We start from the raw sequence: 25,719 nt of genomic DNA on the forward strand, positions 1-25,719 counted from the left end.
CTGCAACCTCCACCTCTCGGGTTCAAGCAATTCTCATGCCTCAGCCTCCCGAGTATCTGGGATTACAGGCACGTGCCACTACGTCCGGCTAATTTTTGTATTTTTAGTAGAGATGGGGTTTCACGATGCTGGCCAGGCTGGTCTTGAACTCCTGACCTCAAGTGATCCACCCATCTTGGCCTCCCAAAGTGCTGGGATTACTGGCATGAGCTACTCGGGAGACAGAGGCAGGAGAATCGCTTGAATCTGGGAGGTGGAGGTTGTGGTGAGCCAAGATTGCGCCATTGCACTCCAGCCTGGGCAACAAGAGCGAAACCCCATCTCAAAAAACAAACAAACAGCAATTTATTTTCTCACAATTCTCAGAGAAAGAAGTTTGAAATCAAGCTTTTGGCAGGGATGGTTTCTTCTGAGGCCTCTCTGCTTGGCTTGCTGATGGTCATCTTCTCCCTATGTCTGCACAGGGCCTTCTCTCTGTGTCTGTCCTCATCTCCTCTTCTCATAAGGATATCAGTCATATTGGATTAAGACCCATTCTAATGAACTCATTTTAACTTTGCCTCTGCAAAGACCCTATCTCCAGCTACTGAACAGTTACATTCTGAGGTACCTGAAATTAGGACTTCAACGTATGAATTTTGCTAGGGACACGATGCAGCTCATAACAGAGACCATATGTAATCCTTAGAATATTAACCCTGATTTTTTTTATGTGCTGCCTGCCCCTCATGGTGATGTACTTCCTCATGTATTTTTTTTTATTGTGAGTTCACCATCAGCAGATTTGTGTTGTTTTGCAGGAGTCTCATATACTTTGGGTTTTAGGGGTGTCCCCACAGAACAACTTTGCCTGTGCAAACAGTGGTACCCCAGGGGGCGAAGTGGGGGTCGCCATTCTGAATCAAATTTTATGGGAAATCTCTCAGCTTAGGAATCCCACACCAGAGAGTACTGTGAACTCACACTCCTCAAATTCATGTGGCATAAACAGTGTTTTGATTTTTCACTGGAGAGTTGTTTGTTTTTTTTATCCAGGCTCCAGACCAGTTATGAGCTTCCATGTCTTTTCCTTGGGTCAGTAGTCAAATGGCCTTCTTTTTTTTTTTTTTTTTTTTTGTTTGAGACAGAGTCTCACTCTGTAGCCCAGACTAGAGTGCAGTGGCACGATCTCAGCTCACTGCAACCTCCGCCTCTCCCCGGGTTCAAGCAATTTTCCTGCTTCAGCCTCCCAGGTAGCTCATACTACAGGCGTGCGCCACCAAACCCAGCTAATATTTGTATTTTTAGTAGAGATAGGGTTTCACCATGTTGGCCATGCTTGTCTCGAATTCCTAACCTCAAGTGATCCTCTCATCTCGGCCTCCCAAAGTGCTGGGATTACAGGCGTGAGCCACCGCATCTGGCCAAATGTCTGATCTTCATAACATGAAGGTATGGCATTTTGAGAATCCTAACTTTATGCAAATGTCTCAGTTCCAGCTCCCCACCTCTTATGAGTGCAAAGCTGTATCTCCCATGGACATTAAAACTTTAACATCTAGAGTAATGAAATAAAGTGTGGTATTTTCCAATGGTGATATACTATGTATCCATGAAAGAAAAAAGCCTTAATACATGTACTAATGTGGAAGAGACCTATAAGATACGTACATTGTTAAGTGGGAAAAAATGCAGTATTCTACAATTCGTATAAATTTAATCATATATATGCATTTATTTAAATACATAAAATATTTCTGAAAGGATTTACAAATCTAGTAACACTGGCTACCACTGGGAAGAGAGAAGTGAGAGACTTACTTATTTCACTTTACAAATGCTTATATTTCTCGTTAAAATAAATTTGCAAAAATCAGTTTCCTAGTTATTTGATTATGTGCTCACCTCTTTATTTTTGAGTTCCCCATTTTTGGCACCTGGGAATATCCCTTTCTTTCAAGCCTTGATTTTTTTTTCTTTTCAGTTCAGATAATTCCTTTTTTTTAATCAAGAATGTCTATGTGTTTAAAGCAAAAGAGAAGTTGGTTGTAGCTTCATCTGCCATCTGACCTGATGTCTTGAGCTTCCCCAGAGAGATGTTTATTTTGTAATTAACAGAAGCCAATGAGTTTTTTTCTGAGTCCAAAATTTTAATGTGAACCCCACCTTTTGTGTTGGTATTGGTGCGCGCGCGTGTGTGTATGTGTGTGTGTGTGTTTAAATAGAGACAGAGTCTCACTGTGTTGCCCAGGCTGGTCTCCAACTCCTGAGCTCAAGTGATCCTCCCACCTCGGCCTCCCAAAGTGTTGGGATTACAGGTGTGAGCCACCACACCGAGCCATGTTTATTGTTGATGTGGCTATTCTGTTACTCTTAGCTAGCCTGTCATCTTTCAAAAGCCTCCTTTCTTCCTGGTCTCAGGCCTGCTGAAGTTTGCTGACGACCTTGGTATGGGAGGTACCAGAACACAGACCATCTCCCTTGGCCAAGGCCAAGGCCCTATTGCTGCCAGAATGATCAACAATGCCGTCAAAGACGGGACCTGGGTGGTCTTACAGAACTGCCATCTGGCCACAAGCTGGATGCCTACACTGGAGAAGATTTGTGAGGAGGTGATTGTACCTGAGAGCACCAATGCCAGATTCAGGTGAGATGCTGTCCCACCACTGCCTTCTCTGGGACCCAACCTCCAGACATCAGGCTGGTGGCTGGGAAGATGATCAAGACACAGTCCTGCCCCTTAGAAACTCTCAGTCTAGGCCGGGCAGGGTGGCTCATGCCTGTAATCCCAGCACTTTGGGAAGCTGAGGCGGGTGGATCCCCTGAGGTCAGGAATTCGAGACTAGGCTGGCCAACATGGCAAAATGCTGTCTCTACTAAAAATACAAAAATTAGCAGGGCGTAATGGTGTATACCTGTAATCTCAGCTACTAGGGAGGCTGAGGTGGGAGAATTGCTTGAACCCAGGAGGCAGAGGTTGTAGTGAGCAGAGATCATATCACTGCACTCCAGCCTGGGCGACAGAGTGAGACTTCCTCTCAAAAAAAGAAAAAAAGAAAGAAAGAAGCTCTTCAGTCTAGCAGAAGGCAGCCCATAGATGAATAATGTTGATACCATGTCATATCTGATTTACTCACTATTTGAAGAAGAGCCATGGAATATAGAAAAGGGATGGGAAGGTTGGGGAAGTCCTGGAGGCCTGACAATGGCCTGGGATTTTGAAAAATGAATAGGCGTTTGCCAGGAAGGATATTCTAGGCAGAAGAGACAGCATTTGGAAAAGCAAAGAGAGGTATTAAGGAAATACTGAGAAGTTGTCTTACAACTCGTATATGCCATGAGAAGTTGTTGGAGAACTTAATAGGAAATGTAGCTGGAAAGGTAGATTGTGAGCAAGTCTGATTTTTAAAAATTATTATTTGTCTAAAAAAAATCCTGTCCAGGCATGGTGGCTCACGCTTGTAATATCAGCAGTTTGAGAGGCTGAGATAGGTGGATTGCTTGAACCCAGGAGTTCAAGGTCAGCTTGGGCAACATGGCAAAACCCCATCTCTACTAAAAATACAAAAAATAAGCGGGGCGTGGTGGCGCACATTTGTAGTCCCAGCAACTTGGGAGGCTGAACTGGGAGAATCACCTGAGCCCGAGAAGTCGTGGCTGCAGTGAGCAGTGATCACACCACTGCACTCCAGCCTGGGCCACAGAGTGAGACCCTGTTTAAAATTAAAAAAAAAAATTCTACCATTTTCCAGGTATCATTTGTCCGGCCTCCTGCCACCTGCCTACCTCTATCCTACATTTCTGGGGTTCTTTGGAATTTTAATCAACATTGGCAACAGCTATTTGTTTTTTGTTAAAGCCCAGCAAAGCTAAGCCTCAGTTTTTGCATTCATAGAATAATAAGATGAACCAAACAGACTTTAAAGTCCATTTTAACTCAAATGTTCAGGGATTCTGTTTTTTTGGGTTTTTTTGGTTTTTTTTGAGACAGAGTTTCGCTCTTGTTGCCCAGGCTGGAGTGCAGTGGCACGATCTCCACTCACGGCAACCTCCGCCTCCTGGGTTCAAGCGATTCTCCTGCCTCAGCCTCCTGAGTAGATGGGACTACAGGCATGTCCCAGCACACATAGTTAATTTTGTAATTTTAGTAGAGATGGAGTTTCTCCATGTTGGTTAGGCTGGTCTTGAACTCCCAATCTCAGGTGATCCGCCCACCTCAGCCTCCCAAAGTACTGGGATTACAGGCGTGAGCCACCACACCCGGACCAGGGATTCTCTTATACCAGGCCAGAGAGCAGCAACCTAAGGCCCGATGGCCAAATGCACCCTGCTGCCAGTTGTTTTTGTATAGCTTGCAAGCTAACTAAACAGTGTGGAAAAAAACCTAAAGAATCATGTTTCATAATATATGAAACTTCTATGAAATTCAAATTTTAGTGTCCATAAATAAAGTTTTATTGAAAAACATCCATGCTTATTCATATATTGTCTATGGCTACTTCCGTATGGCAAGTAGTTGCAGCAGAGATCATATGGGCTCACAAAGTCTAAAATACTTACTATTTGGTCCTTTACAGGAAAAATGTGTCAACCCCTGCTCTGTCCAATAAAGCTAGCTGGTTATTTTCATCTTAGTTGTCTGCCGGAAAAGAGGCAAAGTGTTTGGTGCTTATTTACAAAGTCAGATTAGCCACAGTTGATTTGTCTTCATATAAAACTTCCAAAAGAGAGAGAGTTTAAGAGAAGTCCATTAGTTTCAAGAATGCTGTTTGGCGCCAAGCGAGGTGGCTCACACCTATAATCCCAGCACTCTGGGAGGCCGAGGCAGGTGGATCACATGAGGCCAGGAATTCAAGACCAGCCTGGCAACATGGTGAAACCCCGTCTTTACTAAAAATACAAAAATTAGCCAGGTGTGGTGTGCATGTCTGTAATCCCAGCTACTTGGGAGGCTGAGGCACAAGAATCCCTTGAACCCAGGAGGTGGAAGTTGCAGTGAACTGATATTGCACCACTGCATTCCAGCTTGGGCGACAGAGTGAGACTCCATCTCAAAAAAAAAAAAAAAAAAAAAGTATCAACTACTTCAAAAATATGTCACAGCATTGTATGGGTTCAAATGACATGAGCCAAAAATATCACCCATCTGCAGACTGAAGTCAGGCCTTAGGCCCCCAGTTTACTCTTCTACCCCTCCCAGCCCTGTGCCTGGACCACAGCCCAAAGCCCACCGAGTCTGACTAGATCATCAGCTCTCCCTCCTCCACAGGGAGGCTCAGCCTGTGTCCTGTGTCTCTAATGACCTTTCAACCCCAAACCTACCTATTACAAATCTCTCTAATGTCTAGTAAACCAATGAAAACCAAGAGGACATGATGTATATGTAATTTGACCTTGGGTAGGAAAAACAAATTAATAAAAGTCTGGGAGCTTAGCGTGGTTGTGTGCATCTGTAGTCCCAGCTACTCAGGAGGCTGAGGTGGGAGGATCACTTGAGCTCAGGAGCCTGAAACCAGCCTGGGCAATAGAGCAAGATATCTTTAAAAATAAAATTAGATTAAAAAAGAAGAAGAAGAAGAACTGGCCAGGAGCAGTGTTTCATGCCTGTAATCCCAGCATTTTGGGAGGCTGAGTCAGGTGGATCACATGAGGCCAGGAGTTCGAGACCAGCCTGGCCAACTTTTTGAAACCCGTCTCTACTAAAAATACAAAAACTAGCTAGGCGGGGTGGTGCGCGTCTGTGATCCCAGCTACTAGGGAGGCTGAGGCAGGAGAATCACTTGAACCTGGGAGGTGGAGGTTGCAGTGAGCCGAGATGTACCACTGCACTGCAGCCTAGGTGACAGAGTGAGACCTTGTCTCAAAAAAATAAAAATAAAAATAAAATAAAAATAAAAATAAAAATTTTAAAAGAGAGCCTCAGATTCAGTGTGCCAAGATGTTAACCTATAGGTGGTAAAATGATCAATTCTGGTTTCTTCTAAACACTTTTACATATGTTCCCATTTTTTTGTGGGCATAGATAAACTTGCATTTTAAAAAAGAATTTCTCCCTATTTTTCAAGGCCCATTTCAAATACCATTTCCTATATGACAGGCATCCACAAACGTTTTCTGTAAAGGGCCAATAGTAAATAGTTTAGGATTTGTGGCCATATTGTCTCTGTTGCAACTATTCAACTCTCGTTGTAGAGAGAAAGCAGCCTTAGGGTCGGGCACAGGGACTCACACCTGTAATCCCAGCACTTCGGGATGGTGATGTGGGAGGATCACTTGAGCCCTGGAGTTCGAGACAAGCCTGGGCAACACAGAGGGACTCCATCTCTACATTAAAGAAAAAAAAAATGTAGGAGCTTTGGAGTCAGAGAATCCTGAGTTTGTTCACATCTTGGTTCAACTACTGCCAAGCGACGTGTCCTTGAAAAACCCACCTGACCTTGCCATGCCTCGGTTTCCTCACTGGTAAAAGGTGTAGTGAATCCCTCCTCATCAGGTGACTGTGAGGCTTAAGGGAAATAAAAGGATGTATGTTAAATGCTTAGCATGGCTTTGGCTCTGGTAGTATTTAATAAATCATAGCTATTATTTTTTGTTTGTTTATTTATTTATAAATAAAACATTGTTTTTAGTAGAGATGGGGTTTTACCATGTTACCCAGGCTGGACTGTTTCGTTACTGTTATTGTTTTGTTTTTGTTATTGTTTTTCACTATAACTTACTGTATTGCTCTAAAAGGTTGGCTCCATTGTTCTTCCAGACTCTGGCTAACCAGCTATCCATCAGAGAAGTTTCCAGTGAGCATTCTCCAGAATGGAATCAAAATGACCAATGAGCCCCCCAAAGGGCTCCGGGCCAACCTTTTGCGCTCCTACCTCAATGACCCCATCTCAGATCCTGTGTTCTTCCAAAGCTGTGCGAAGGCAGTGATGTGGCAAAAGATGTTATTTGGCCTTTGTTTCTTCCACGCCATTGTTCAAGAGAGGAGAAACTTCGGCCCCCTAGGTAAGCGATGATAGTGTACCTGGGTGGCCTGGGGGAAAGGATGCCAGACACATATAGGTGTGTTTCCAGGCAGGTGCATGTTTAAGCTTGCGCTCAGATAGGGTTGCCAGTAAAATACAGTATAAGTATTTTCCAGGCAATATTTGGAACATACTTATACTAAATGATTTATTATTTAAGATTAAACTCTCACTGTATTTTTATTTGCTAAATCTGACAACCTGGCTGGGCGTGATGGCTTGTGCCTTTAATCCCAGCACTTAGGGAGGCCAAGGCAGGCAGAACCCTTGAGGCCAGGAGTTTGAGACCAGCCTGGGTAACATGGTAAAACCCCATGGTAAAAACACAAAAATTAGCCGGGTGTGGTGGTGCCCGCCTATAATCCCAGCTATTTGGGAAGCTGAGGCATGAGAATTGCTTCAACTAGGAGGTGGAGTTTGTCGTGAGCCCATATCACACCATCGCACTCCAGCCTGGGTGACAGAGCGAGACCCTGTCTCAACAACAACAACAACAAATTCCTTTGTATGAATATATAACATTTTGCTTACATATTAATCTACCTATAGACTTTTTTTTTTTTTTTTTTTGAGACAGGGTCTCGCTCTGTCACCCAGGCTGGAGTGCAGTGGTGTGATCTTGGCTCATTGCAGCCTCCACCTCTCAGGTTCAAGCGATCCTCCCACTTCAGCCTCCTGAGTAGCTGAAACTACAAGCATGCCACCACACCCGGCTAATTTTTGTATTTTTGGTAGAGATGGGGTTTCACCGTGTTGGCCAGGCTGGTCTAGAACTCCTGAATATTAAAAAAATAAATAGGCCCGGCGCGGTGGCTCACGCCTGTAATCCCAGCACTTTGGAAGGCCAAGGCGGGCGGATCACAAGGTCAGGAGATCGAGACCATGGTGAAACCCTGTCTCTACTAAAAATAGAAAAATTAGCTGGGCGTGGTGGCGGGTGCCTGTAATCCCAGCTACTCGGGAGGCTGAGGCAGGAGAATCGCTTGAACCTGGGAGGCGGAGGCTGATTGCGCCACTGCACTCCAGCCTGGGCGACAGAGCGAGACTCTGTCTCAAAAAAAATAAAAAAAAAAATAAATAAATAAATTAAAATAACTAAATTAGCCTGACATAGTAGCACATTCGTGTAGTCCCAGCTACTTGGGAGGCTGAGGTGGGAGGATCACTTGAACCTGGGAATTCCAGGCTACAGTGAACGGAGATCATACCACTCCAGACTGGGCAACAGAACGAGATCCTGCCTCTAAAAAAAAAAAAGCCATGCAACCGTTTGGCTTGCAACTAACTGCCAGTCATGCTTCATTTGCTGGCACACGACTTTTATTATTTTGTTATACTTCTAATTTGAAAGCGAGTGTTTGGGAGGAAATTAAACTTCTCTATTGAGCCTGGGTGCAGTGGTTCACGCCTGTAATCCCAGCACCTTGGAAGGCTGAGGCAGGCGGATCACTTGAGGTCAGGAGTTCAAGACCAACCTGGCCAACACGGCGAATCCCTGTCTCTACTAAAAATACATAAACTAGCTGGGCATGGTGGCACATGCCTGTAATCCCAGCCACTCAGGAGGCTAAGATAGGAGAATCTCTTGAACCCAGGAGGCGGAGGTTGCAGTGAGCTGAGATCACGACACTGCATTCCAGCTTGGGGGACAGAGCGAGACTCTGTCTCAAAACAAACAAACAAATAAACAAAAGCAAAACAAACAAACAAAAAACTTCTCTATTGAGCACAGGCTTCCCCATGCTCTTTCTTGTATCCTGCACCATGCCTGGTTTACACATGTATGTCACTTGTTCAGCCCCCAATGGGCATTTATCATTACACCCTTGGAAATATGAGTGATCATTTCTTTAAGGTTGGCCATTCAGTTTTCCCAGGAGCTCGAGGAGGGGAATTCTCAGAACTAACGTGGCTCTGTTGCCCAGTCGTAGCTCCTGCTGTCTAGCCATGCCGCGGTGTTATTTTTGGAGCTCCATGCATTACCGCCGTATTCCTGCCAGGCTGAATAATTCTCATTCCACAAATCCCAGGACATTAACATCTTCCTTAACGAATGGGGAGGTACATAAGGAAATTGATTTTAGAATGGATGTTTTCTCAGGCAGAATGGCTCCCACGTTGGCGGTAAATGTCCAGGCTAATAGTTGGCCCCAGTGCTTGATATTCATGGGCTTGAAAGAGGCTTTTGATCCATAATGATGCTTAACTCCCTCGGCTTGGTCTTTGAGTGGAAATTAAGAGCTTTCAGCACTGAAGCCTCTCTCTGCTCTCCCGCACACAGGGTGGAATATTCCCTATGAATTCAATGAATCTGACCTGAGGATTAGTATGTGGCAGATCCAGATGTTTCTCAATGACTACAAGGAGGTACCCTTTGATGCTCTGACCTACCTGACAGGTATTTATGGGAGGGGTTTTTCCACTGTAAACCTCCAGTATCATGTTCCACCCTCCTGCTGTTCTGCTCCCATTTCCATTCACTTATTTACTCCCTCCCTCCCTCACTCACCATAAACATCGAGCTCTTACTAATGCTGGTCATCATGCTAGATATTGTAAGGAAACAAACAAACAAAAAATTAAGATAGAATCTTTACCCTTGAGTGACTCACAGTCTCCAAAAGAAGAAAAATATTTTTAAAAAATGATACAGGCCGGCGGGGCACAGTGGCTCATGCCTGTAATCTCAGCACTTTGGAAGGCCACAGCAGGTGGATCACCTGAGGTCAGGAGTTTGAGCCCAGCCTGACCAACATATAGAAACCCCGTGTCTACTAAAAATTAAAAAAATTAGCCGGGCATGGTGGTGCGTGCCTGTAGTCCTACTATTCCTTGGGAGGCTGAGACAGGAGAATTGCTTGAAGTGGGGAGGCGGAGGTTGCAGTGAACTGAAATTGTGCCACTGCACTCTAGCCTGGGTGACAGAGAGAGACTCCATCTCAAAAATAATAATAATAAAAAAATACAGGCCAGGAGCAGTGGAACATGCCTGTAATCCCAGTACTTTGGGAGACCAAGGTGGAGGGATTGCTTGAGGCCAGGAGTTTAAGACTGGCCGGGGAAAAATCCCATCTCTACAAAAAATACAAAAATTAGTCAGGCATGGTGGTACATGCGTGTAGTCCCAGCTACTCAGGGGGCTAAGGTGGGAGGATTGCTTGAGCCCAGGATGTGGAGGTGCAGTGAGCTCTGATCGTGCCACCTCACTCCAGCCTGGGTGACAAAGTGAGATCCTGTCTCAAAAGAAAAAAAAAGATAACATAGTAATAACTTCAACAAGAGAAACATTTATAAAGTAGAAGGGCAGCATAATGATTAAATCTTGGGGTAGGAGGAGGAGATGATCATGGCAAACTTCTTGAAGGCGTAAGAGATGGGTTTTCGGGGTGAGTAGGAATTTTATGAGTGGAAAAGAATGAACTGGGTGGGACATAGAGGAAGGAGAACATTTGCAGCAGAGTGACCCTGAGGTAGAAATGACCCTAGCTGTTTTGTATTAAAGCAATCAATCGGCAACCTTTTATTAGTCCATGATATGTACATCATATGGAAGAATGTAAATGTATAAAACTTGATCATAGGCTCTGTGCGGTGGGTCACATCTGTAATCCCAGCACTTTTGGAGGCCAAGGTGGGAAGATTGCTTGAGCCCAGGAGTCTGAGACCAGTCTAGGCAACATCTCTACAAAAAAATAAAATAAAAATGAGCTGGGTGTGGTGTTGTGCACGTGTAGTCCCAGTTATCAGGAGGCTGAGGCAGGAGGATCACATGAGCACAGGAGGTCAAGGCTGTAGTGAGCTATGATCACTCCACTGTACTCCAGCCTGGGTGACAGAGCAAGACCCCATCTGTTAAAAAACATACACATACACAACCTAAAAAACGTGACCACTAACTTCAAGGAACATGCCGCACAGTCCCAGAGATAGGAGCAAATATAGACGTGTGCTAAATGAATGGAAGATCATGGCTGAAGGTCAAAATGCAGCTTAATTAAAAAACTGGGGCATCAAGATCACACACAATTTCCTCTTCAGCTTCATATGTTAAGGAGTTTGTTAGAATTCCTTCCCCAGGCATGTGGCCGGCACTATATACCTGTGATTAATGCATTGAGTCTTCACGTTAATCTTATGAGCTCCATGTTAATAACCCCATTTTACAGCTGGGAAGACAGAGGCTTAAAGGAGTGGTTCTTAACCGTGGGTGATTTCGGCCCCCAGTGGCTATTTGGCAATGTCTGGAGATGCTTTTGGTTATCATAGCGCGTGTTACTGGCAGTTATAGTAGTGGAGGCTAGGGATGCTTCTGAACAGTCTACGATGTACAAGGTGGTCCCTACAACACAGAACTATCCGATCCAACATGTTAAGAGTGCCAAGGTGGAGAGACTGGGCTTTACAGTGATTAAGTTCCATGCCAGAAGGTCACACTGACCTTAACTCCGTATAGTGTTCCCTAGAACAAAGCCCCAAATGACACACACAGCACACACACAGTGGATCTCAATTTGGTGAAAGACCGTCTCCAAAGAAGTGCGCCTGGAGCTGGACACAGTGACTTGCACCTGTAGTCCCAGCTACTCAGGAGGCTGATGCCGAAGGATTACTTGGACCCAGGGATTCCAGACCAGCCTAGGCAAAACAGTGAGATCCCCGACTCTAATACTAATAATAATAATAAATAGAAGTGAGCCATATTCCCACAGTTCCAGGCCACACAGAAGCACATCCTAGGGTTCCTCTTCAGACCATAGCATGAGTGCATGATTGCCCTGGGATATGGTCTGCGTAGAGAACTGCCTGCAAGCCATAAACCAACTGCCTGCTGGTCATAAACCAGCCAGCTTGAGAGTAGTCACCTTCCAACTGTTCCAGTCGGGATAGGCTAGTTAGGCTGAGATCACTAACAATCCTCAAACCTCAAGGGTATAAAAGACATCATAGATCCATTTCTTGCCCACTCTACATTTCCAGCATGAATTGGCAAGGGTCTTTGCTCATTGTAATTCTCTGTCGGGGGCACAGTTAGCAAAGGCACCACCCACTGTTACTGCCACCATCTCAACATATACATTAGTCCCCCTTTATCCATCAGGGATATGTTCCAAGACCCCCAGTGGATGTCTGAAACTGTGGATTTTACTGCACCCCATATACACTATGTTTTATCCTATACATACATACCTATGATAAAAGTTTAATTTATAAATTAGGCACAGTGAGAGATTAACAACAACAGTAATAAAATAGAACAATTACAATATATTGTAATAAAAGTTATATGAATGTGGTCTCTCTCTCTCTCTCAAAATGTCTTTTTTTTTTTTGAGACAGAGTCTCCCTCTGTCACCCAGAGGAAAGGTTACAGTACTCTTTTAGCTCTGCCGTCCACAAACAGCTTAAATGTTAACCGCCCAGTGGCGGGTCAGTGTGACAGCCTTTTGCACCTGCACTCATGGCACCCGAGCTCTTGTCCAAGAGGTGTCCAGGAGGAATGAGGTCGCACAAATGAATTGAAGATGGTAAATGCGGGGGATTTTATTGCCGATGAAAATGGCTCTCAGTGGGAAAGGGAGCTGAAAAGGGGATGGAGTCCAGCCATCTCCAACCAGATTCTTCTCCAACGTTACACTGTCAAGCTGGTCCCCTGAAGTCAAGCCACTTCTCTCTGATGTCCAGCTGGTTCTCTCTCTCTGCTGGCTGAGCCTGGGGTTTTGATGGGCATGGATTGCGGGGGCGGGGCAGGTCATGGGTTGTTTCAGAAAAGGCAACATTCAAGTGGGAAAACAGGGATGTAAGTTCTCACTTTGGGCCGTAGTTTCAGGCTTTTCAGCTTGAGGGTGGGGCCCTTGCAGGGGACCTGCCATCTTCTGCCCGGAATTTCCCTGCTTGCTGTCCCTATCACTGTGTCCCAGCAGAGATCTTTGGCCAGAAGAATGCCGTGTTTTATGTTAACCACCAAGCTCATGATGACCTTCCCTGGGCTCAACCTCTCTTTCTGTTGGTTGTCCCCAGGGGAATGTAATTATGGAGGCAGAGTGACTGATGACAAAGACCGGCGTCTCCTGCTGTCACTTCTGTCCATGTTCTACTGTAAGGAAATTGAGGAGGACTATTACTCCCTTGCTCCTGGAGACACTTACTACATCCCTCCTCATGGCTCCTACCAGGTAAGGGGCGGGCAGGGAGGCCCACCTCTTAGCCCACAGGGCTCCGTCATCTCTATATGGCTACAGGGCTGCAGCATAGCCAAGGAGCCCAGGGGTCACCTTGGGCTTCCTGAGTTGAATCCAAAAGCTATTCCCAATATTCCCAAAAGCCTGCAAGAGAGACATGGCTACTGTTTATGGAGGGCTTGGTATTTGGTAGACAAGATGTTTCAAAATATTGGATCCATCCGGGTGGAGGAGGGAGAGAGAAAGATGATCAAGATTGAGCCTTGGTAGTGAGCAAGATGGACATTGCTACTTGAAGACAAACATTCAGACGGTGGCAAAAAGGGAGGAACAGAAAAACTGAACAGGGAATGAGAAAAGGAAGATGAAAACAATAAATCTGAGGGATAGAAAAGAGTTTACAGGTTGGGCGCGGTGGCTCATGCCTGTAATCCCAGCACATTGGGAGGCTGAGGTGGGTGGATCACTTGAGCTCAGGAGTTTGAGACCAGCCTGACCAACATGGTGAAATGCAGTCTCTTCTAAAAATATAAAAATTAGCCAGGTGTGGTGGCACCTGCCTGTAATCCCAGCTATTTGGGGAGGCTGAGGCAGGGGAACTGCTTGAACTGGGAGGTGGAGGTTGTGGTGAACTGAGACCATGCCACTGCACTCCAGCCTGAGTGACAAAGTGAGACTGTCTCAAAAAAAAAAAAAAAAAAAGAGCTTACTTTTATTGATCACCTGTGGAACAGAAAAACTCTCAAATCGTATTTTTCCGCTACTCTCGCACCACAACCACCACCACCATCAACACAGAAGAAGACGTCTGTGACCAAATGTGTGGAGGTTCCCCCTTCCCCACATACTAAGCAGTGGACACCCACTGGGTGTCCTCTAATTCAATTCCAATACCATCTACCTGGTGATAGTGTCAGATCCCACGGGCTGAGGGCTCAGTCCCCAGTTCTTTCCCCCACCCCAGACACCAGTCACAAGTCCCGGCCTCAAGAACTGACCAACCAGCTTCACGTTGGGGTTCCCACCGCTCCCCCTTTAATTGAAATTAATTCAATTAATTTGCTGGAGCGGCTCACAGAACTCAGAGAAACACTTCGGTTTATCAATTTATTAAAGGAATATTACAAAAGATACAGATGAAGAGATGCATAGGGTGAAGTATGGCGGAAGGAGTGGGAACTGCCATGCCCTCCCTGGGTGAAATACCCTCCAGGAACCTCCATGTGGTCAGCTCTCCAGAAGCTCCCTGCACCCAGTCCGCTTGGGTTTTTATGGAAGTTGCATGACATCCCCGAGTATAGGGCAGGACCCTCTCTCTCTAGGTGGAGTCTTAAGACTCACAATCAGGCCAGGCGCAGTGGCTCATGCCTGTAATCCCAGCACTTTGGAAGGCTGAAGCTGGTGGATGGCTTGAGGTCAGGAGTTTGAGATCAGCCTGGTCAATGTGGTGCAATTCCGTCTCTACTAAAAATACAAAAATTAGCCGGGTGTGATGGCGTGCACTTGTAGTCCCAATTACTCAGGAGGCTGAGGTGGGAAGATCACTTGAGCCCAGGTGGCAGAGGTTGCAGTGAACCAAGATCCCACCACTGCACTCCAGCCTGGGCCACAGAGTGACCCTGTCTAAAACAAACAAAAAAAAAGACTCACAATCAGAAAGATAGGGGAAGATTTGAGTCTTGCTTGGGGGCAGGTAAAAGGAGGGCAAGAGAAGGTCAGAGAGATTCTGTTTCCTGCGGCCTGCCCCTAAGGCCTAACACACCCAACATTATAACAGGTGACTGTAACAAGGGCTAGGGGAGTTAGAAGCCAGGAACCATGGATGAAAACCAGTAGATATATATATAACACCACAACCTGTCACATGCCAAGGCCTGATTCCTTCTGTGGATGAAAAGAGTCTCTTTCTTACTTTGTAAAATATTTGAAGAGATTTATTCTGAGCCAAATATGAGTGGCCATGGACTGTGACACAGCCCTCAGGAGATCCTGAGAACATGTGCTCCAGGTGGTCGGGGCGCAGCTTGATTTTATACATTTTAGGGAGCACGTGAGGCATCAATCAAATACATTTAAGATATCCATTGGTTCAGTCCAGAAAGGCAGGACAACTCAAAGTGGAGGCTAGCAGGTGATAGGTAGATTTAAACATTTTCTGTTTGGCAGTTGGTTGAAAGAGTTATTATCAATAGAAAGGAATGCCTGGGTTATGATAAGAGGTTGTGGAGACCCAAGTTTTATCATGCAGATGAAACCTCCAGGTAGCAGGCTTCAGAGAGACTAGATTGTAAATGTTTCTCATCAGACTTAGGGTCTGTATGTTGATGGTAATGCTGCAGGGGTATAATGAGGCATGTCTGACCCCCACTTCCCCTCATGGCCGGAACCAGGCTTTCAGGTTAAATTTTAGAGTGGAGGGTCTTAGGATTTTACTTTTGGTTTATACTTCATGACTACACTTGTTTTTCCATTTACGGATAAGGAAACTGGGGTTTCAGATGACAAACTCAAGGGTACCTAGTTTTGTTATTGGAAGGGGGTCCAGATCCAGACCCAAAGGGATGGTTCTTGGATCTTGCACAAGAAGGAGTTTGGGGCAAGTCTATAGACTAAAACGAAAGCAAGTTTATTAAGAAAGTAAAGGAGGCCAGGCACAGTGGCTCACGCCTATAATCCCAGCATGTTGGGAGGCCAAGGAGGGCGGATCACCAGGTCAGGAGATCAAGACCATCCCCGCTAACACATGAAACCCCGTCTCTACTAAAAATACAAAAAATTAGCTGGGTGTGGTGGCATGCGCCTGTAATCCCAGGCTGAGGCAGTCGAATTGCTTGAACCCGGGAGGCGGAGGTTACAGTGAGCCAAGATAGTGCCACTACACTCCAGCCTGGGAGATAGCAAGATTCTGTCTCAAAAAAAAAAAAAAGGAAGTAAAGGAATAAAGAATGGCTGCTTCATAGACAGAGCAATGGCATGGGTTGCTGCTCAACTGTTTATACTTACAGTTATTTCTTGATTATATGCTAAACAAGGGGTGTATTATTTATAAGTTTTCCGGGAAAGGGGTGGACAATTCCTAGAAGTGAGGATTCCTCCCCTTTCTAGACCATATAGGGCAACTTCCTGGCGTTGTCATGACATCTGTAAACAGTCATGGCGCTGGTGGGAGTGTCTCATAGCATGCTAATATATTATAATGAGTGTGTGTAGAGGTCACTTCCGTGGCCATCTTGGTTTGGGGGTATTTGACTGGCTTCTTTACCACAACCTGTTTTATCAGCAAGGTCTTTGTGACCTGTATCTCGTGCTGACTCCTATCTCATCCTGTGACTTAGAATGCCTTCAGCTCCTAACAATGCAGCCCAGTAGGTCTCAGCCTTATTTTACTCAGCTCCTATACAAGATGGAGTCGCTGTGATTCGAATGCCTCTGACAGTTTGGGATAGAGCTAGGATCTAAACTCAGTTCTGTCTGGGTCCAAAGCCAGGCCCACTGGGGGAGCAGAGAGGAAGCCAGGGTGGGCTGAGAGATAATTCAGCCCCATCTGCTTTCATGCACACTGCCCAGAAAACTGTATGAGGGAGGGCTAGGGATGTGTTCACCCAGCCTCTGTGTGTGTGTGTGTGTGTGTGTGTGTGTGTATGTGTGTGTGTGTGTCCTGTGCTACTGATGCAGTGTGATTCCTGTTCTGATTGGGTTCTGCTAAGCTTGGAGTCATCTGTGGGATTCTGGGGTCCCTCGTTTATTTCAACTGAAGATTTCCCTTCCAGTCCTATATCGACTATCTCAGGAGCCTCCCCATCACAGCCCACCCAGAAGTGTTTGGCCTCCATGAGAATGCAGACATCACCAAAGACAACCAGGAAACCAACCAGCTGTTTGAGGGGGTCCTGCTGACCCTCCCTAGACAGTCAGGAGGAAGTGGCAAGTCCCCTCAGGTAACTGGGCTGGGGAAAGGGGGCTCAATCCTATTTCCCAGGCAGTTCTCCATCCAGTGGGCACACAGGATTGGAGGATGACCAAGAAGGCAGAGAGCGGGGGCCTGGCAGCCTCCTGGCCAGTGGCAAGGGGCACGGTGGCCTTACTGCCAGGAGTCGTTATATCCAGAGCTGCAAGGGAACCAGCATGTCCAGAATGTCAGCTATTCCTGTATAACCTTTACGTTTTCTGCTATATCCACCTATCACCTATACTCCATTTACATAATGGGTTTTTTGCTTTTTTTCTTTTTCTTTTGCTTTTTTTTTCTACATAATGTTTTAAAACTAACTCTCTTCTTTTTTTTTTTTTTAATTTAAAAGATTGCACATCAGAACCATAAGTAGAAACCCAGTATCATTTCCATAAAGTCATGATAGGCATAAAAAGAAAATGAAAGCTGAACAGTTGGTGTTTTTTGGTTTCTGTTTGTTGTTGTTGTTTTTCTTTTCTTTTTAATTTTTTTTTTTTTTTTTTTTGAGACACAGTCTGGCTCGGTCACCTAGGCTGGAGTGCAGTGGTGTGATCTTGTCTCACTGCAACCTGGTCTCCCAGGCTCAAGCAATTCTCCTGCCTGAGCCTCCTGAGTAGCTGGGACTACAAGCACATGCCACCATGCCCAGCTAAATTTTTTTGTATTTTTTGTAGAGGCAGTGTTTCACCATATTGTCCAGGATCGTCTCAAACTCCTGGGCTCAAGCAATCTGTTCATGTTGGCTTCCCAAAGCGCTGGGATTACAGGCATGAGCCACCGCTCCCAGCCTGAACAGTTGTTAAGTTCTTCCCGGATAATGTTGCTGGCCAAAGCCCCTGAGCTGAGGCTTTGCTGGCTTCTTGTTAAAAGGAGAATGATGTGTGAGTGTCTAAGAATTGGCACTGACCCGAAACTTTATTTTTGAAAGGAATGAAAAGAGAAAGATGGTCAGAACTTGACAAGAGGCCAGGTGTGGTGGATCACACCACACCAGTGGTCCCAGCACTTTGGGAGGCTGAAGCAGGAGATCACTTGAGGCCCGGAGTTCGAAGCCAGCCTGGGCAACATAGGGAGACCATATCTCTACAAAAAAAAAAAAGTTTTTTTCAGTTAACCAAGGGCTGGGCACCATGGCTCATCCTGTAACCCTAGCACTTTGGGAGGCCGAGGCAGGTGGATTGCTTGAGCCAAGGAGTTTGAGACCAGCCTGAGCAACATGGCAAAACACCGACCGTCAAAAAAAAAATTAGCCGAGCTCGGTGGCGTGCACCTGTAATCCCCGCTACTCAGGAAGCTGAGGTGGGAGGATGACTTGATTCCAGGCTGTGGAGGCTGCAGTGAGATGAGCTTGCACCACTGCACTCCAGCCTGGGTGACAGTGAGAGACCCTGTCTTAAAAAAAGTTAACTGGGGCCAGGCGCGGTGGCTCATGCCTGTAATCTCAGCACTTTGGGAGGCTGAGGTGGGCGGATCACAAGGTCAGGAGATCGAGAACATCCTGGCTAACATGGTGAAACCCCGTCTCTACTAAAAATACAAAAAATTAGCTGGGCGTGGTGGCGGGCGCCTGTAGTCCCAGCTACTCGGGAGGCTGAGGCAGGAGAATGGTGTGAACCTGGGAGGCAGAGCTTGCAGTGAGCTGAGATCGCGCCACCACACTCCAGCCTGGGCGACAGAGCGAGACTCCGTCTCAAAAAAAAAAAAAAGTTAACTGGGTGTGGTGGGGCATGCCTGTAGTCCCAGCTACTAAGGGGGCTGAGGCGGAAGGATCACTTGAGCTCAGGAGGTCAAGACTGCCGTGAGCTGTGATCGTGCCTTTGCACTCCCACCTGGATGACAGAGTGAGACACTATCTCAAAACAATAACAACAACAATGAAGAGAACTCCAAAACCTGAAAGAGTACCTTTCTCACCACGTGACTCAACATGATTTTTCTGTGTCCTGGAAACAACCTAAAATCCTGGGTACATCTAGTAGTCCCAGTCTACTCTTTGTGATTCACTGACCCAGACCACCTTCCTTAGTCTGCAAACAGAGAGAGAAACAAATCCTGAGAGAGCAAGTGAGCGGCTTCCAGGCCTTCATAAAATCAAGGACACAGCCAGAGCCGGAGCCACCATCTCCTGACTCCACCTGCTTCCTCTCCCATCCCTTTCTTTCTCCACCTTCCAAACTACCTCCTCCTGTTCAACCCCTCCCAACTGTAGAACTTGCTAATTTGCTTTCATGATTTGGTTCCTAGTGCCATTAAGTATCACTGGTATGAAGGTACACCAGCCTGGTTGGTGTGTCCCGACGTAGGAGTGGAAATTCCCCTCACAGTGGGAAGAGGGAAAGAAGTGCACATCCCAGCCTCCCTCATCCACAGGACCGCAGGGTGTCTGTCTCTCCCACACCCGGGTCTTGTTCCTCCTTGAGCCTCCAGGCCTTTCCCCTCCCTACTTGGCTAAGCTCAGCGTTCTGTGCTTTTCTTGCTCAATGCTGAAGAATGGCCTGCTGCCTTCCCAGGTGTTGTGGGCACTGAGAAAAGGTCCCATAGCATCAGGAGCTAATCCTCAGGGGCCTGAGGCTGTGGGAGATTCTCACCCTGGTGTGACATTGAAGACAGAAGCTCGGTGCTGCCCGGAAGCTACCTGGCCCTTCGGCTCTTGCCTGAGGTGTCAGGACAGGACTCTTTTTTTTTTTTTTCCACTTTTAGACAAGGTCCCCCTCTGTCACCCAGGCTGGAGTGCAGCAGCCAGATCTCAGCTCACTGCAACATCTGCCTCCTGGGTTCAAGTGATTCTCCTGCTTCAGCGTCCCAAATAGCTGGGACCACAGGCATGCAGCACCACGCACAGCTAATTTTTGTATTTTTTGTAGAGACTGGCTTTTGCTATGTTGCCCAGGCTGGTCTCAAAGTCCTGGACTCAAGCGATCCACCCACTTCGGCCTCCTAAAGTGCTGGGATCACAGACGTGAGCCACCGTGCCCTGCCAAGGACAGGACTCTACTCTTCTGGGCCAAGAGGCGAGGTCCTCTCCAAGGCTGCTGGGGTGATGCGGGACTCCTTTCCCCACCGGGGGCAGAAATGGCTTCGGCTGGAGAGTTCTCAGGAAAGTCCCACAGAATACATTTGAAAAGCCAGATGCTCAGTACTTCAAGTGTATCCAAAGCCACAGCCTGTAGGGCTTGCTTCTCACTCACCTCTCTTCTGCCTGCACTTTAAGGAAGTGGTTGAGGAGTTGGCGCAAGACATTCTCTCCAAGCTTCCCAAAGACTTCGACCTGGAAGAGGTCATGAAGTTGTACCCCGTGGTCTATGAGGAATCCATGAACACCGTCCTAAGGCAGGAGCTCATCAGATTCAACAGGTGGGCCGGATGATGTAGCTTGAATCCTGGGAGTTGGAACGTGACGAGTAGGATCTAACAGGCAGTAGCTGAGAAGGGGTTGCTATGCAGAGGAAGTGGTTTGCCTCACCCGTATTAGGGGTGTGAATAGGGCCTGTGAACAGGGCCATCCCCAGCACATGCTGACCCTGGGTTGAATCATTCCTTCTATTCATTCATTCCCATTCATTCATCTGACATCTATAAAGTTAGGCAAAGGCAAGTATCAAGCACAGGCTAATAGTAAAAGTGGTCATGAGAGCCACTTTTCTTTCTCTTTCCTGCGTTGAGGTCTCTCTGTCGCCCAAGTTGGAGTGCAGTGGTATGATCACGACTCATTGCAGCCTCGAACTCCTGGGCTCAAGCAATCCTCCCACCTCAGCCTCCTGAGTAGCTGAGTCTACAGACACAGGCCGCCATACCCGGCTAATTTTTTTATTTTTTATTTTTTATAGAGATGGAGTTTTGACATGTTGGCCAGGCTGGTCTCGAACTCCTGGCCTCAAGTAAGCCTCCAGCCGTGGCCTCCTAAAGTGCTGGGATTACAGGTGGGAGCCACTGCACCTGGCCTGGAGCCATTTGTGTTGAGCCTTTAGTGACAGATATGGTTCTAAACACTATGCATGGGTCTTATTCAAAGTATGCAACAGGGCTGGGCACAATGGCTAATGCCCGTAATTACAGCACTTTGGGAAGCAGAGTAGGGAGGATCACCTGAGGCCAGGAGTCCAAGATTAGCCTGGGCAACAAAGAAAGACCCCATCTCTCAAAAAAAAAAAAAAAAAAAAAAATGGCAGGCATGGTGGTGCACGGCTACAGTCCCAGCTACTTGGGAGAGTGAGGTGGGAAGATCTCTTGGAGGCCAGGAGCTCAAGGTGGCAGTGAGCTATGATCTTACCACTTGCACTCCAGCCTGGGTGACAGAGAAAGACCCTATCCCTTAAAACACACACACACACACAAACACACTAGTCTTTTGAAATATGTCCAGTTATTAATCCTGCTACCAGCATTTTACAAATAAGAAAACTGAGGCAGAGCGTGATCACTCACGCCTATAATCCCAGCACTTTGGGAGGCAAGCCGGGAGGATTGCTTGAGCCCAGGGGTTTAAGACCAGCCTGGGCAATATGGCAAGACCCCATCTCTTAAAGAAAACAAAACAAAAAAAAACAACCCTGAGATTCAGAAGGGTTAAGACTTGCCCAAGGTTGCTCAGTATTCAGTAATTCAATGGGAAAACTCAGTTTAAACCCAGAACTAAGTCTGATTCCAGAGCCCACGTACTTGGCCAATATGTGAAATTTGGGTAAATCTAGAAAGGGGTGGTAGATGCTCATCCCAGTGCCTCTACCACACAGTTAGGGGTGTTATAGGCTGGCCATGGGGCCAGGATCTCTGGCCACGTATTCTAGTCCTCTTCTCCTCCAGTTATTACAGCATGGAGCCCAGTGGGATCACCTGGATTTGATTTCTAAATAGTCAAAACTGAAAGGGTTACCAAAGACCATCTAGGCCAGATGAGGAAACTGAGGTCCAGAGATGACTGTGATTTAATGTAGGTCTCAAGTGACTCAGAGCCAAGTGGGTTAAAACTTATCACTTCTGCTTCCAAGAGCAAGGTCTTGCTCCAGACACGCCATGTGTTACTGCCTCTATTCTGTCTCATTGGGTCATTGCTCCGTTTTAAGGACAGCCCTAATTCCAGAGGACTAGGGTACTGGAGGAATGTTATTTGAGAGTGGCTTGACTTCCTGAGTTTTAGGGTTACTCTTTTTTTTTTTTTGAGACAGAGTCTCGCTCTTGTCGCAGACTGGAGCGCAGTGGCGCGATCTCGGCTCACTGCAACCTCCACCTCCCAGGTTCAAGAGATTCTCCTGCCTCAGCCTCCGGAGTAGCTGGGATTACAGGCACATGCCACCATGCCCGGCTATATTTCTGTACTTTTAGTAGAGATGGGGTTTCGCCATGTTGGCCAGGCTGGTCTCGAACTCCTGATGTCAGGTGATACGCCCACCTCAGCCTCCCAAAGTGCTGGGATTACAGGCATGAGCCACTGCGCCTGGCCTAGGGTTACTCTTTAGAGTCAACAGGCAGTTGGCCGTAGCAGGGACCAAGCAAGGTATGGGGTGTGAGCCTAGGACGAGGCCACCTCTGTTGTGAGTCAGACACCTTGGCATGATGGGCTGTAGTCCTGGACTGTCCAACTGGACACCAAAACTAACGGCTTCCCTCCTTTGCTGTCATTCTCCTCTAAGGCCACTGGAGCTCTTTGTTGGTGGTTGCAGGGGCTTTCACTGGCCTTTACCACTGGGCATTCTACAAAGGAGAGCAAGCCAGGCGCGGTGGCTCAGGCCACCCAGCAGTGTAATCCCAGCACTTTAGGAGGCTGAGGGGGGCAGATTGCTCAGGAGTTGGAGACCAGCTTGGGCAACATGGCAAAACTCCCGTCTCTACCAAAAATATAAAAAATTATCTGGGCATTGTAGAACCAGCTACTCAGGAGACTGAGGAGGGAGGATTGCTTGGGCCTGGGAGGTGGAGGTTTCAGTGAGCCAAGATTGCACCACTGCACTCCAGCCTGGGCAATAGAGTGAGATGCTGTCTCAAAAGAAAACAAAAAGGGAAACCAATCTTATTTTCCAACGATGGTCAGGATTAATCATCTCCCCACTATCTTTTTTTTTCTTTCTTTTTTTTTCTGCCTTTTCACCCAGTGGTATAGGAAGCCCAGAATGATTCAGCGACAGTTCAGCTTTCAATTCAGGGGAACTGTGACTGTGTCTTCTGGGCAAGTGTTCTTTCCTTGGGTACTAAAACCTTAAAATTAGCAGAGCTCATAGTTGCAAGAATAGAGAATCTTTGCAAATAGGTCTTTAGGTATAATAGAGGTCTGTGGTGTAATCCCTCAGATGGTAGCTTTCACCCTTGACTGCTTATCTAACACATGTCTGAATTTTACATTCCTTTTTTTGTTTGTTTGTTTCTGAGACAGAGTTTCGCTCTTGTCACCCAGGATGGAGTGCAATGGCACAATCTCAGCTCAGCTCACTGCAGCCTCCACCTTCTGGGTTCAAGTGATTCTCCTGCCTCAGCCTCCCGAGTAGCTGGAATTACAGGTGGTGCGCCACCACGCTCAGCTAATTTTGTATTTTTAGTAGAGATGGGGTTTCACCATGTTGGTCAGGTCGGTCTCAAACTCCTGACCTCAAGTGATCTACCCACCTTGGCCTCCCAAAGTGCTGGGATTACAGGCGTGAGCCCCCGCACCCAACCACATTCCTCTTGATACAATGGTTTGGTGGTTACACATCCAGAAATCCTTTTCCTGCATGTGTCATTCTCATGTCCATTCCGTTGAGATTCCATAACTCTTTGGACTCCTCAGGTGAATTCCCTCCAGGCTTGGCTGGGCCTTGTAACATAGAGGTCAGAGGGAGAGGCAGGTGAATTTGACATCTCCCAGGCTGCCCTTCAGTTGCCTTTTGTCAGGCGTGCACCTTATAGTTGATAAAAAAGGGCCTTGGGCCAGGCGTGGTAGCTCATCTGTAATCCCAGCACTTTGGGAGGCTGAGATGGGAGGATTACTTGAGTTTAGGAGTTTGAGACCAGCTTGGGCAACATAGGGAGACCTTGTGTCTACTTAAAAAAAAAATCAGGTAGGCATGGTGGCATGTGCCTGTAGTCCCAGCTACTCAGGAGACTCAAGGTGGGAGGATTCCTTGAGCCTGGGAGATCGAGGCTGCAGTGAGCCATGACTGCACCACTGCACTCCCCTGGGTGACAGGGCAAGACTCTGTCTCAAAAAAAAAAAAAAAAAGAACAACTTTGACAATAGGAATCGAAAGCCTTGAAACTGTGCATGCTCTCTGACCTAGAAATATTTTTAGTAATAATTTAAAATTTGCAAAAAGATTGAGATGGATGAATTTTGCTAGCAATGTTGTTGATAGTGACAACAATCTAGAAATAACACGTCAACAATAGAGGAATAGTTAAACAAAATGGAACACTTTGCAGTCATTAAAAAGGGCAGGCATGGTGATGCACACCTGTAGTCCCAGCTACTCCAGAGGCTGAGGCAGGAGGATCACTTGAGCCCAGGAGTTCAAGGCTGCAGTGAGCTATGACTGCACTACTGCACTTCAGCCTGGATGACAGAGTGGAAACCCCATCTCTAAAAAAAAAAAAAAAGAAAGAAAAAAGGACAATTTAGGTCTCTATTTATTGAATTGGAAAGATGTTTCCTATATGCTAAGAAAGAAAAACAGATTGCAGAAATATAATATAGTATGATCTCATTAAAAATAATTTGTGTTTACATAGAGAAAAATCTGGAAAGATATACATCAACGTTATCTTTAGGTAGCAAGGTGATGGGTGATTTAATTTTTTCTCAATTAATGACTGTGCATTAATTAACTGACGTTTTAAAGGGGGGATAAGTATGAGGAGACAGGAGTCAGTGGACTCGGGTAGAATGTGGCCACTGGAGAGTCCAACTTAGCCAGCTCCTCTGTTCTTGCAGGCTGACCAAAGTGGTTCGGAAGAGCCTCATCAATCTTCGCCAAGCCATCAAAGGACAGGTCCTGATGTCCTCGGAGCTAGAGGAAGTCTTTAACAGCATGCTTGTGGGTAAAGTGCCAGCCATGTGGGCAGCCAAGTCTTACCCATCACTGAAGCCTCTGGGGGGCTACGTGGCTGACCTGCTGGCCCGCCTGACCTTCTTCCAGGTATCTGGGAGTCAGGGGTAACCGGGAACCTGGCATGTTCACTTAGGTGGAGAGGACATTCTGCAATGACAGACTAGAGGCAGGGGGAGGAGGGCAGGCAGCCACAGAGCATCCTAGATTGAGCCTCTGGAAACAGTCTTCCCGGAGTTAGAAGAAGGAGGGAGACTTGAAAGTTCTTGAAAAGATTATAGATGCCTGGGCACAGTGGCTCACATCTGTATTCCCAGCACTTTGGGAGACTGAGGTGGGCAGATCACTTGAGGTCAGGAGTTCGACACCAGCCTGGCCAGCATGGTGAAACCCCATCTCTACTAAAAATACCAAAAAAATTAGCCGGGAGTGGTGGCTCATGCCTGTAGCCTCAGCTACCTGGGAGGCTGAGGCAGGAAAATGACTTGAACCTGGGAGGCAGAGGTTGCAGTGAGCTGAGATCGCGCCATTGCACTCCAGCCTGGGTGACAGAGCAAGACTCCATCTGGAAA

General features: G+C 46.6%; 1 protein-coding gene across 1 annotated transcript in view; it reads left to right on the top strand.

Moving 5' to 3' along the window:
- DNAH3 (dynein, axonemal, heavy chain 3) overlaps positions 1-25,719 on the top strand; it is a 224,672-nt gene that overhangs the window by 195,825 nt on the left and 3,128 nt on the right. The window contains 7 exon segments of the mRNA XM_011976095.1: positions 2,401-2,626; positions 6,737-6,981; positions 9,283-9,399; positions 13,020-13,174; positions 16,951-17,118; positions 20,344-20,486; positions 25,033-25,237. Of these exon segments, the coding sequence (XP_011831485.1) occupies positions 2,401-2,626; positions 6,737-6,981; positions 9,283-9,399; positions 13,020-13,174; positions 16,951-17,118; positions 20,344-20,486; positions 25,033-25,237 (1,259 nt within the window).

This window comes from Mandrillus leucophaeus, unplaced genomic scaffold (assembly GCF_000951045.1).
Source record: "Mandrillus leucophaeus isolate KB7577 unplaced genomic scaffold, Mleu.le_1.0 Scaffold162, whole genome shotgun sequence".
Lineage (NCBI taxonomy): Eukaryota > Metazoa > Chordata > Mammalia > Primates > Cercopithecidae > Mandrillus > Mandrillus leucophaeus.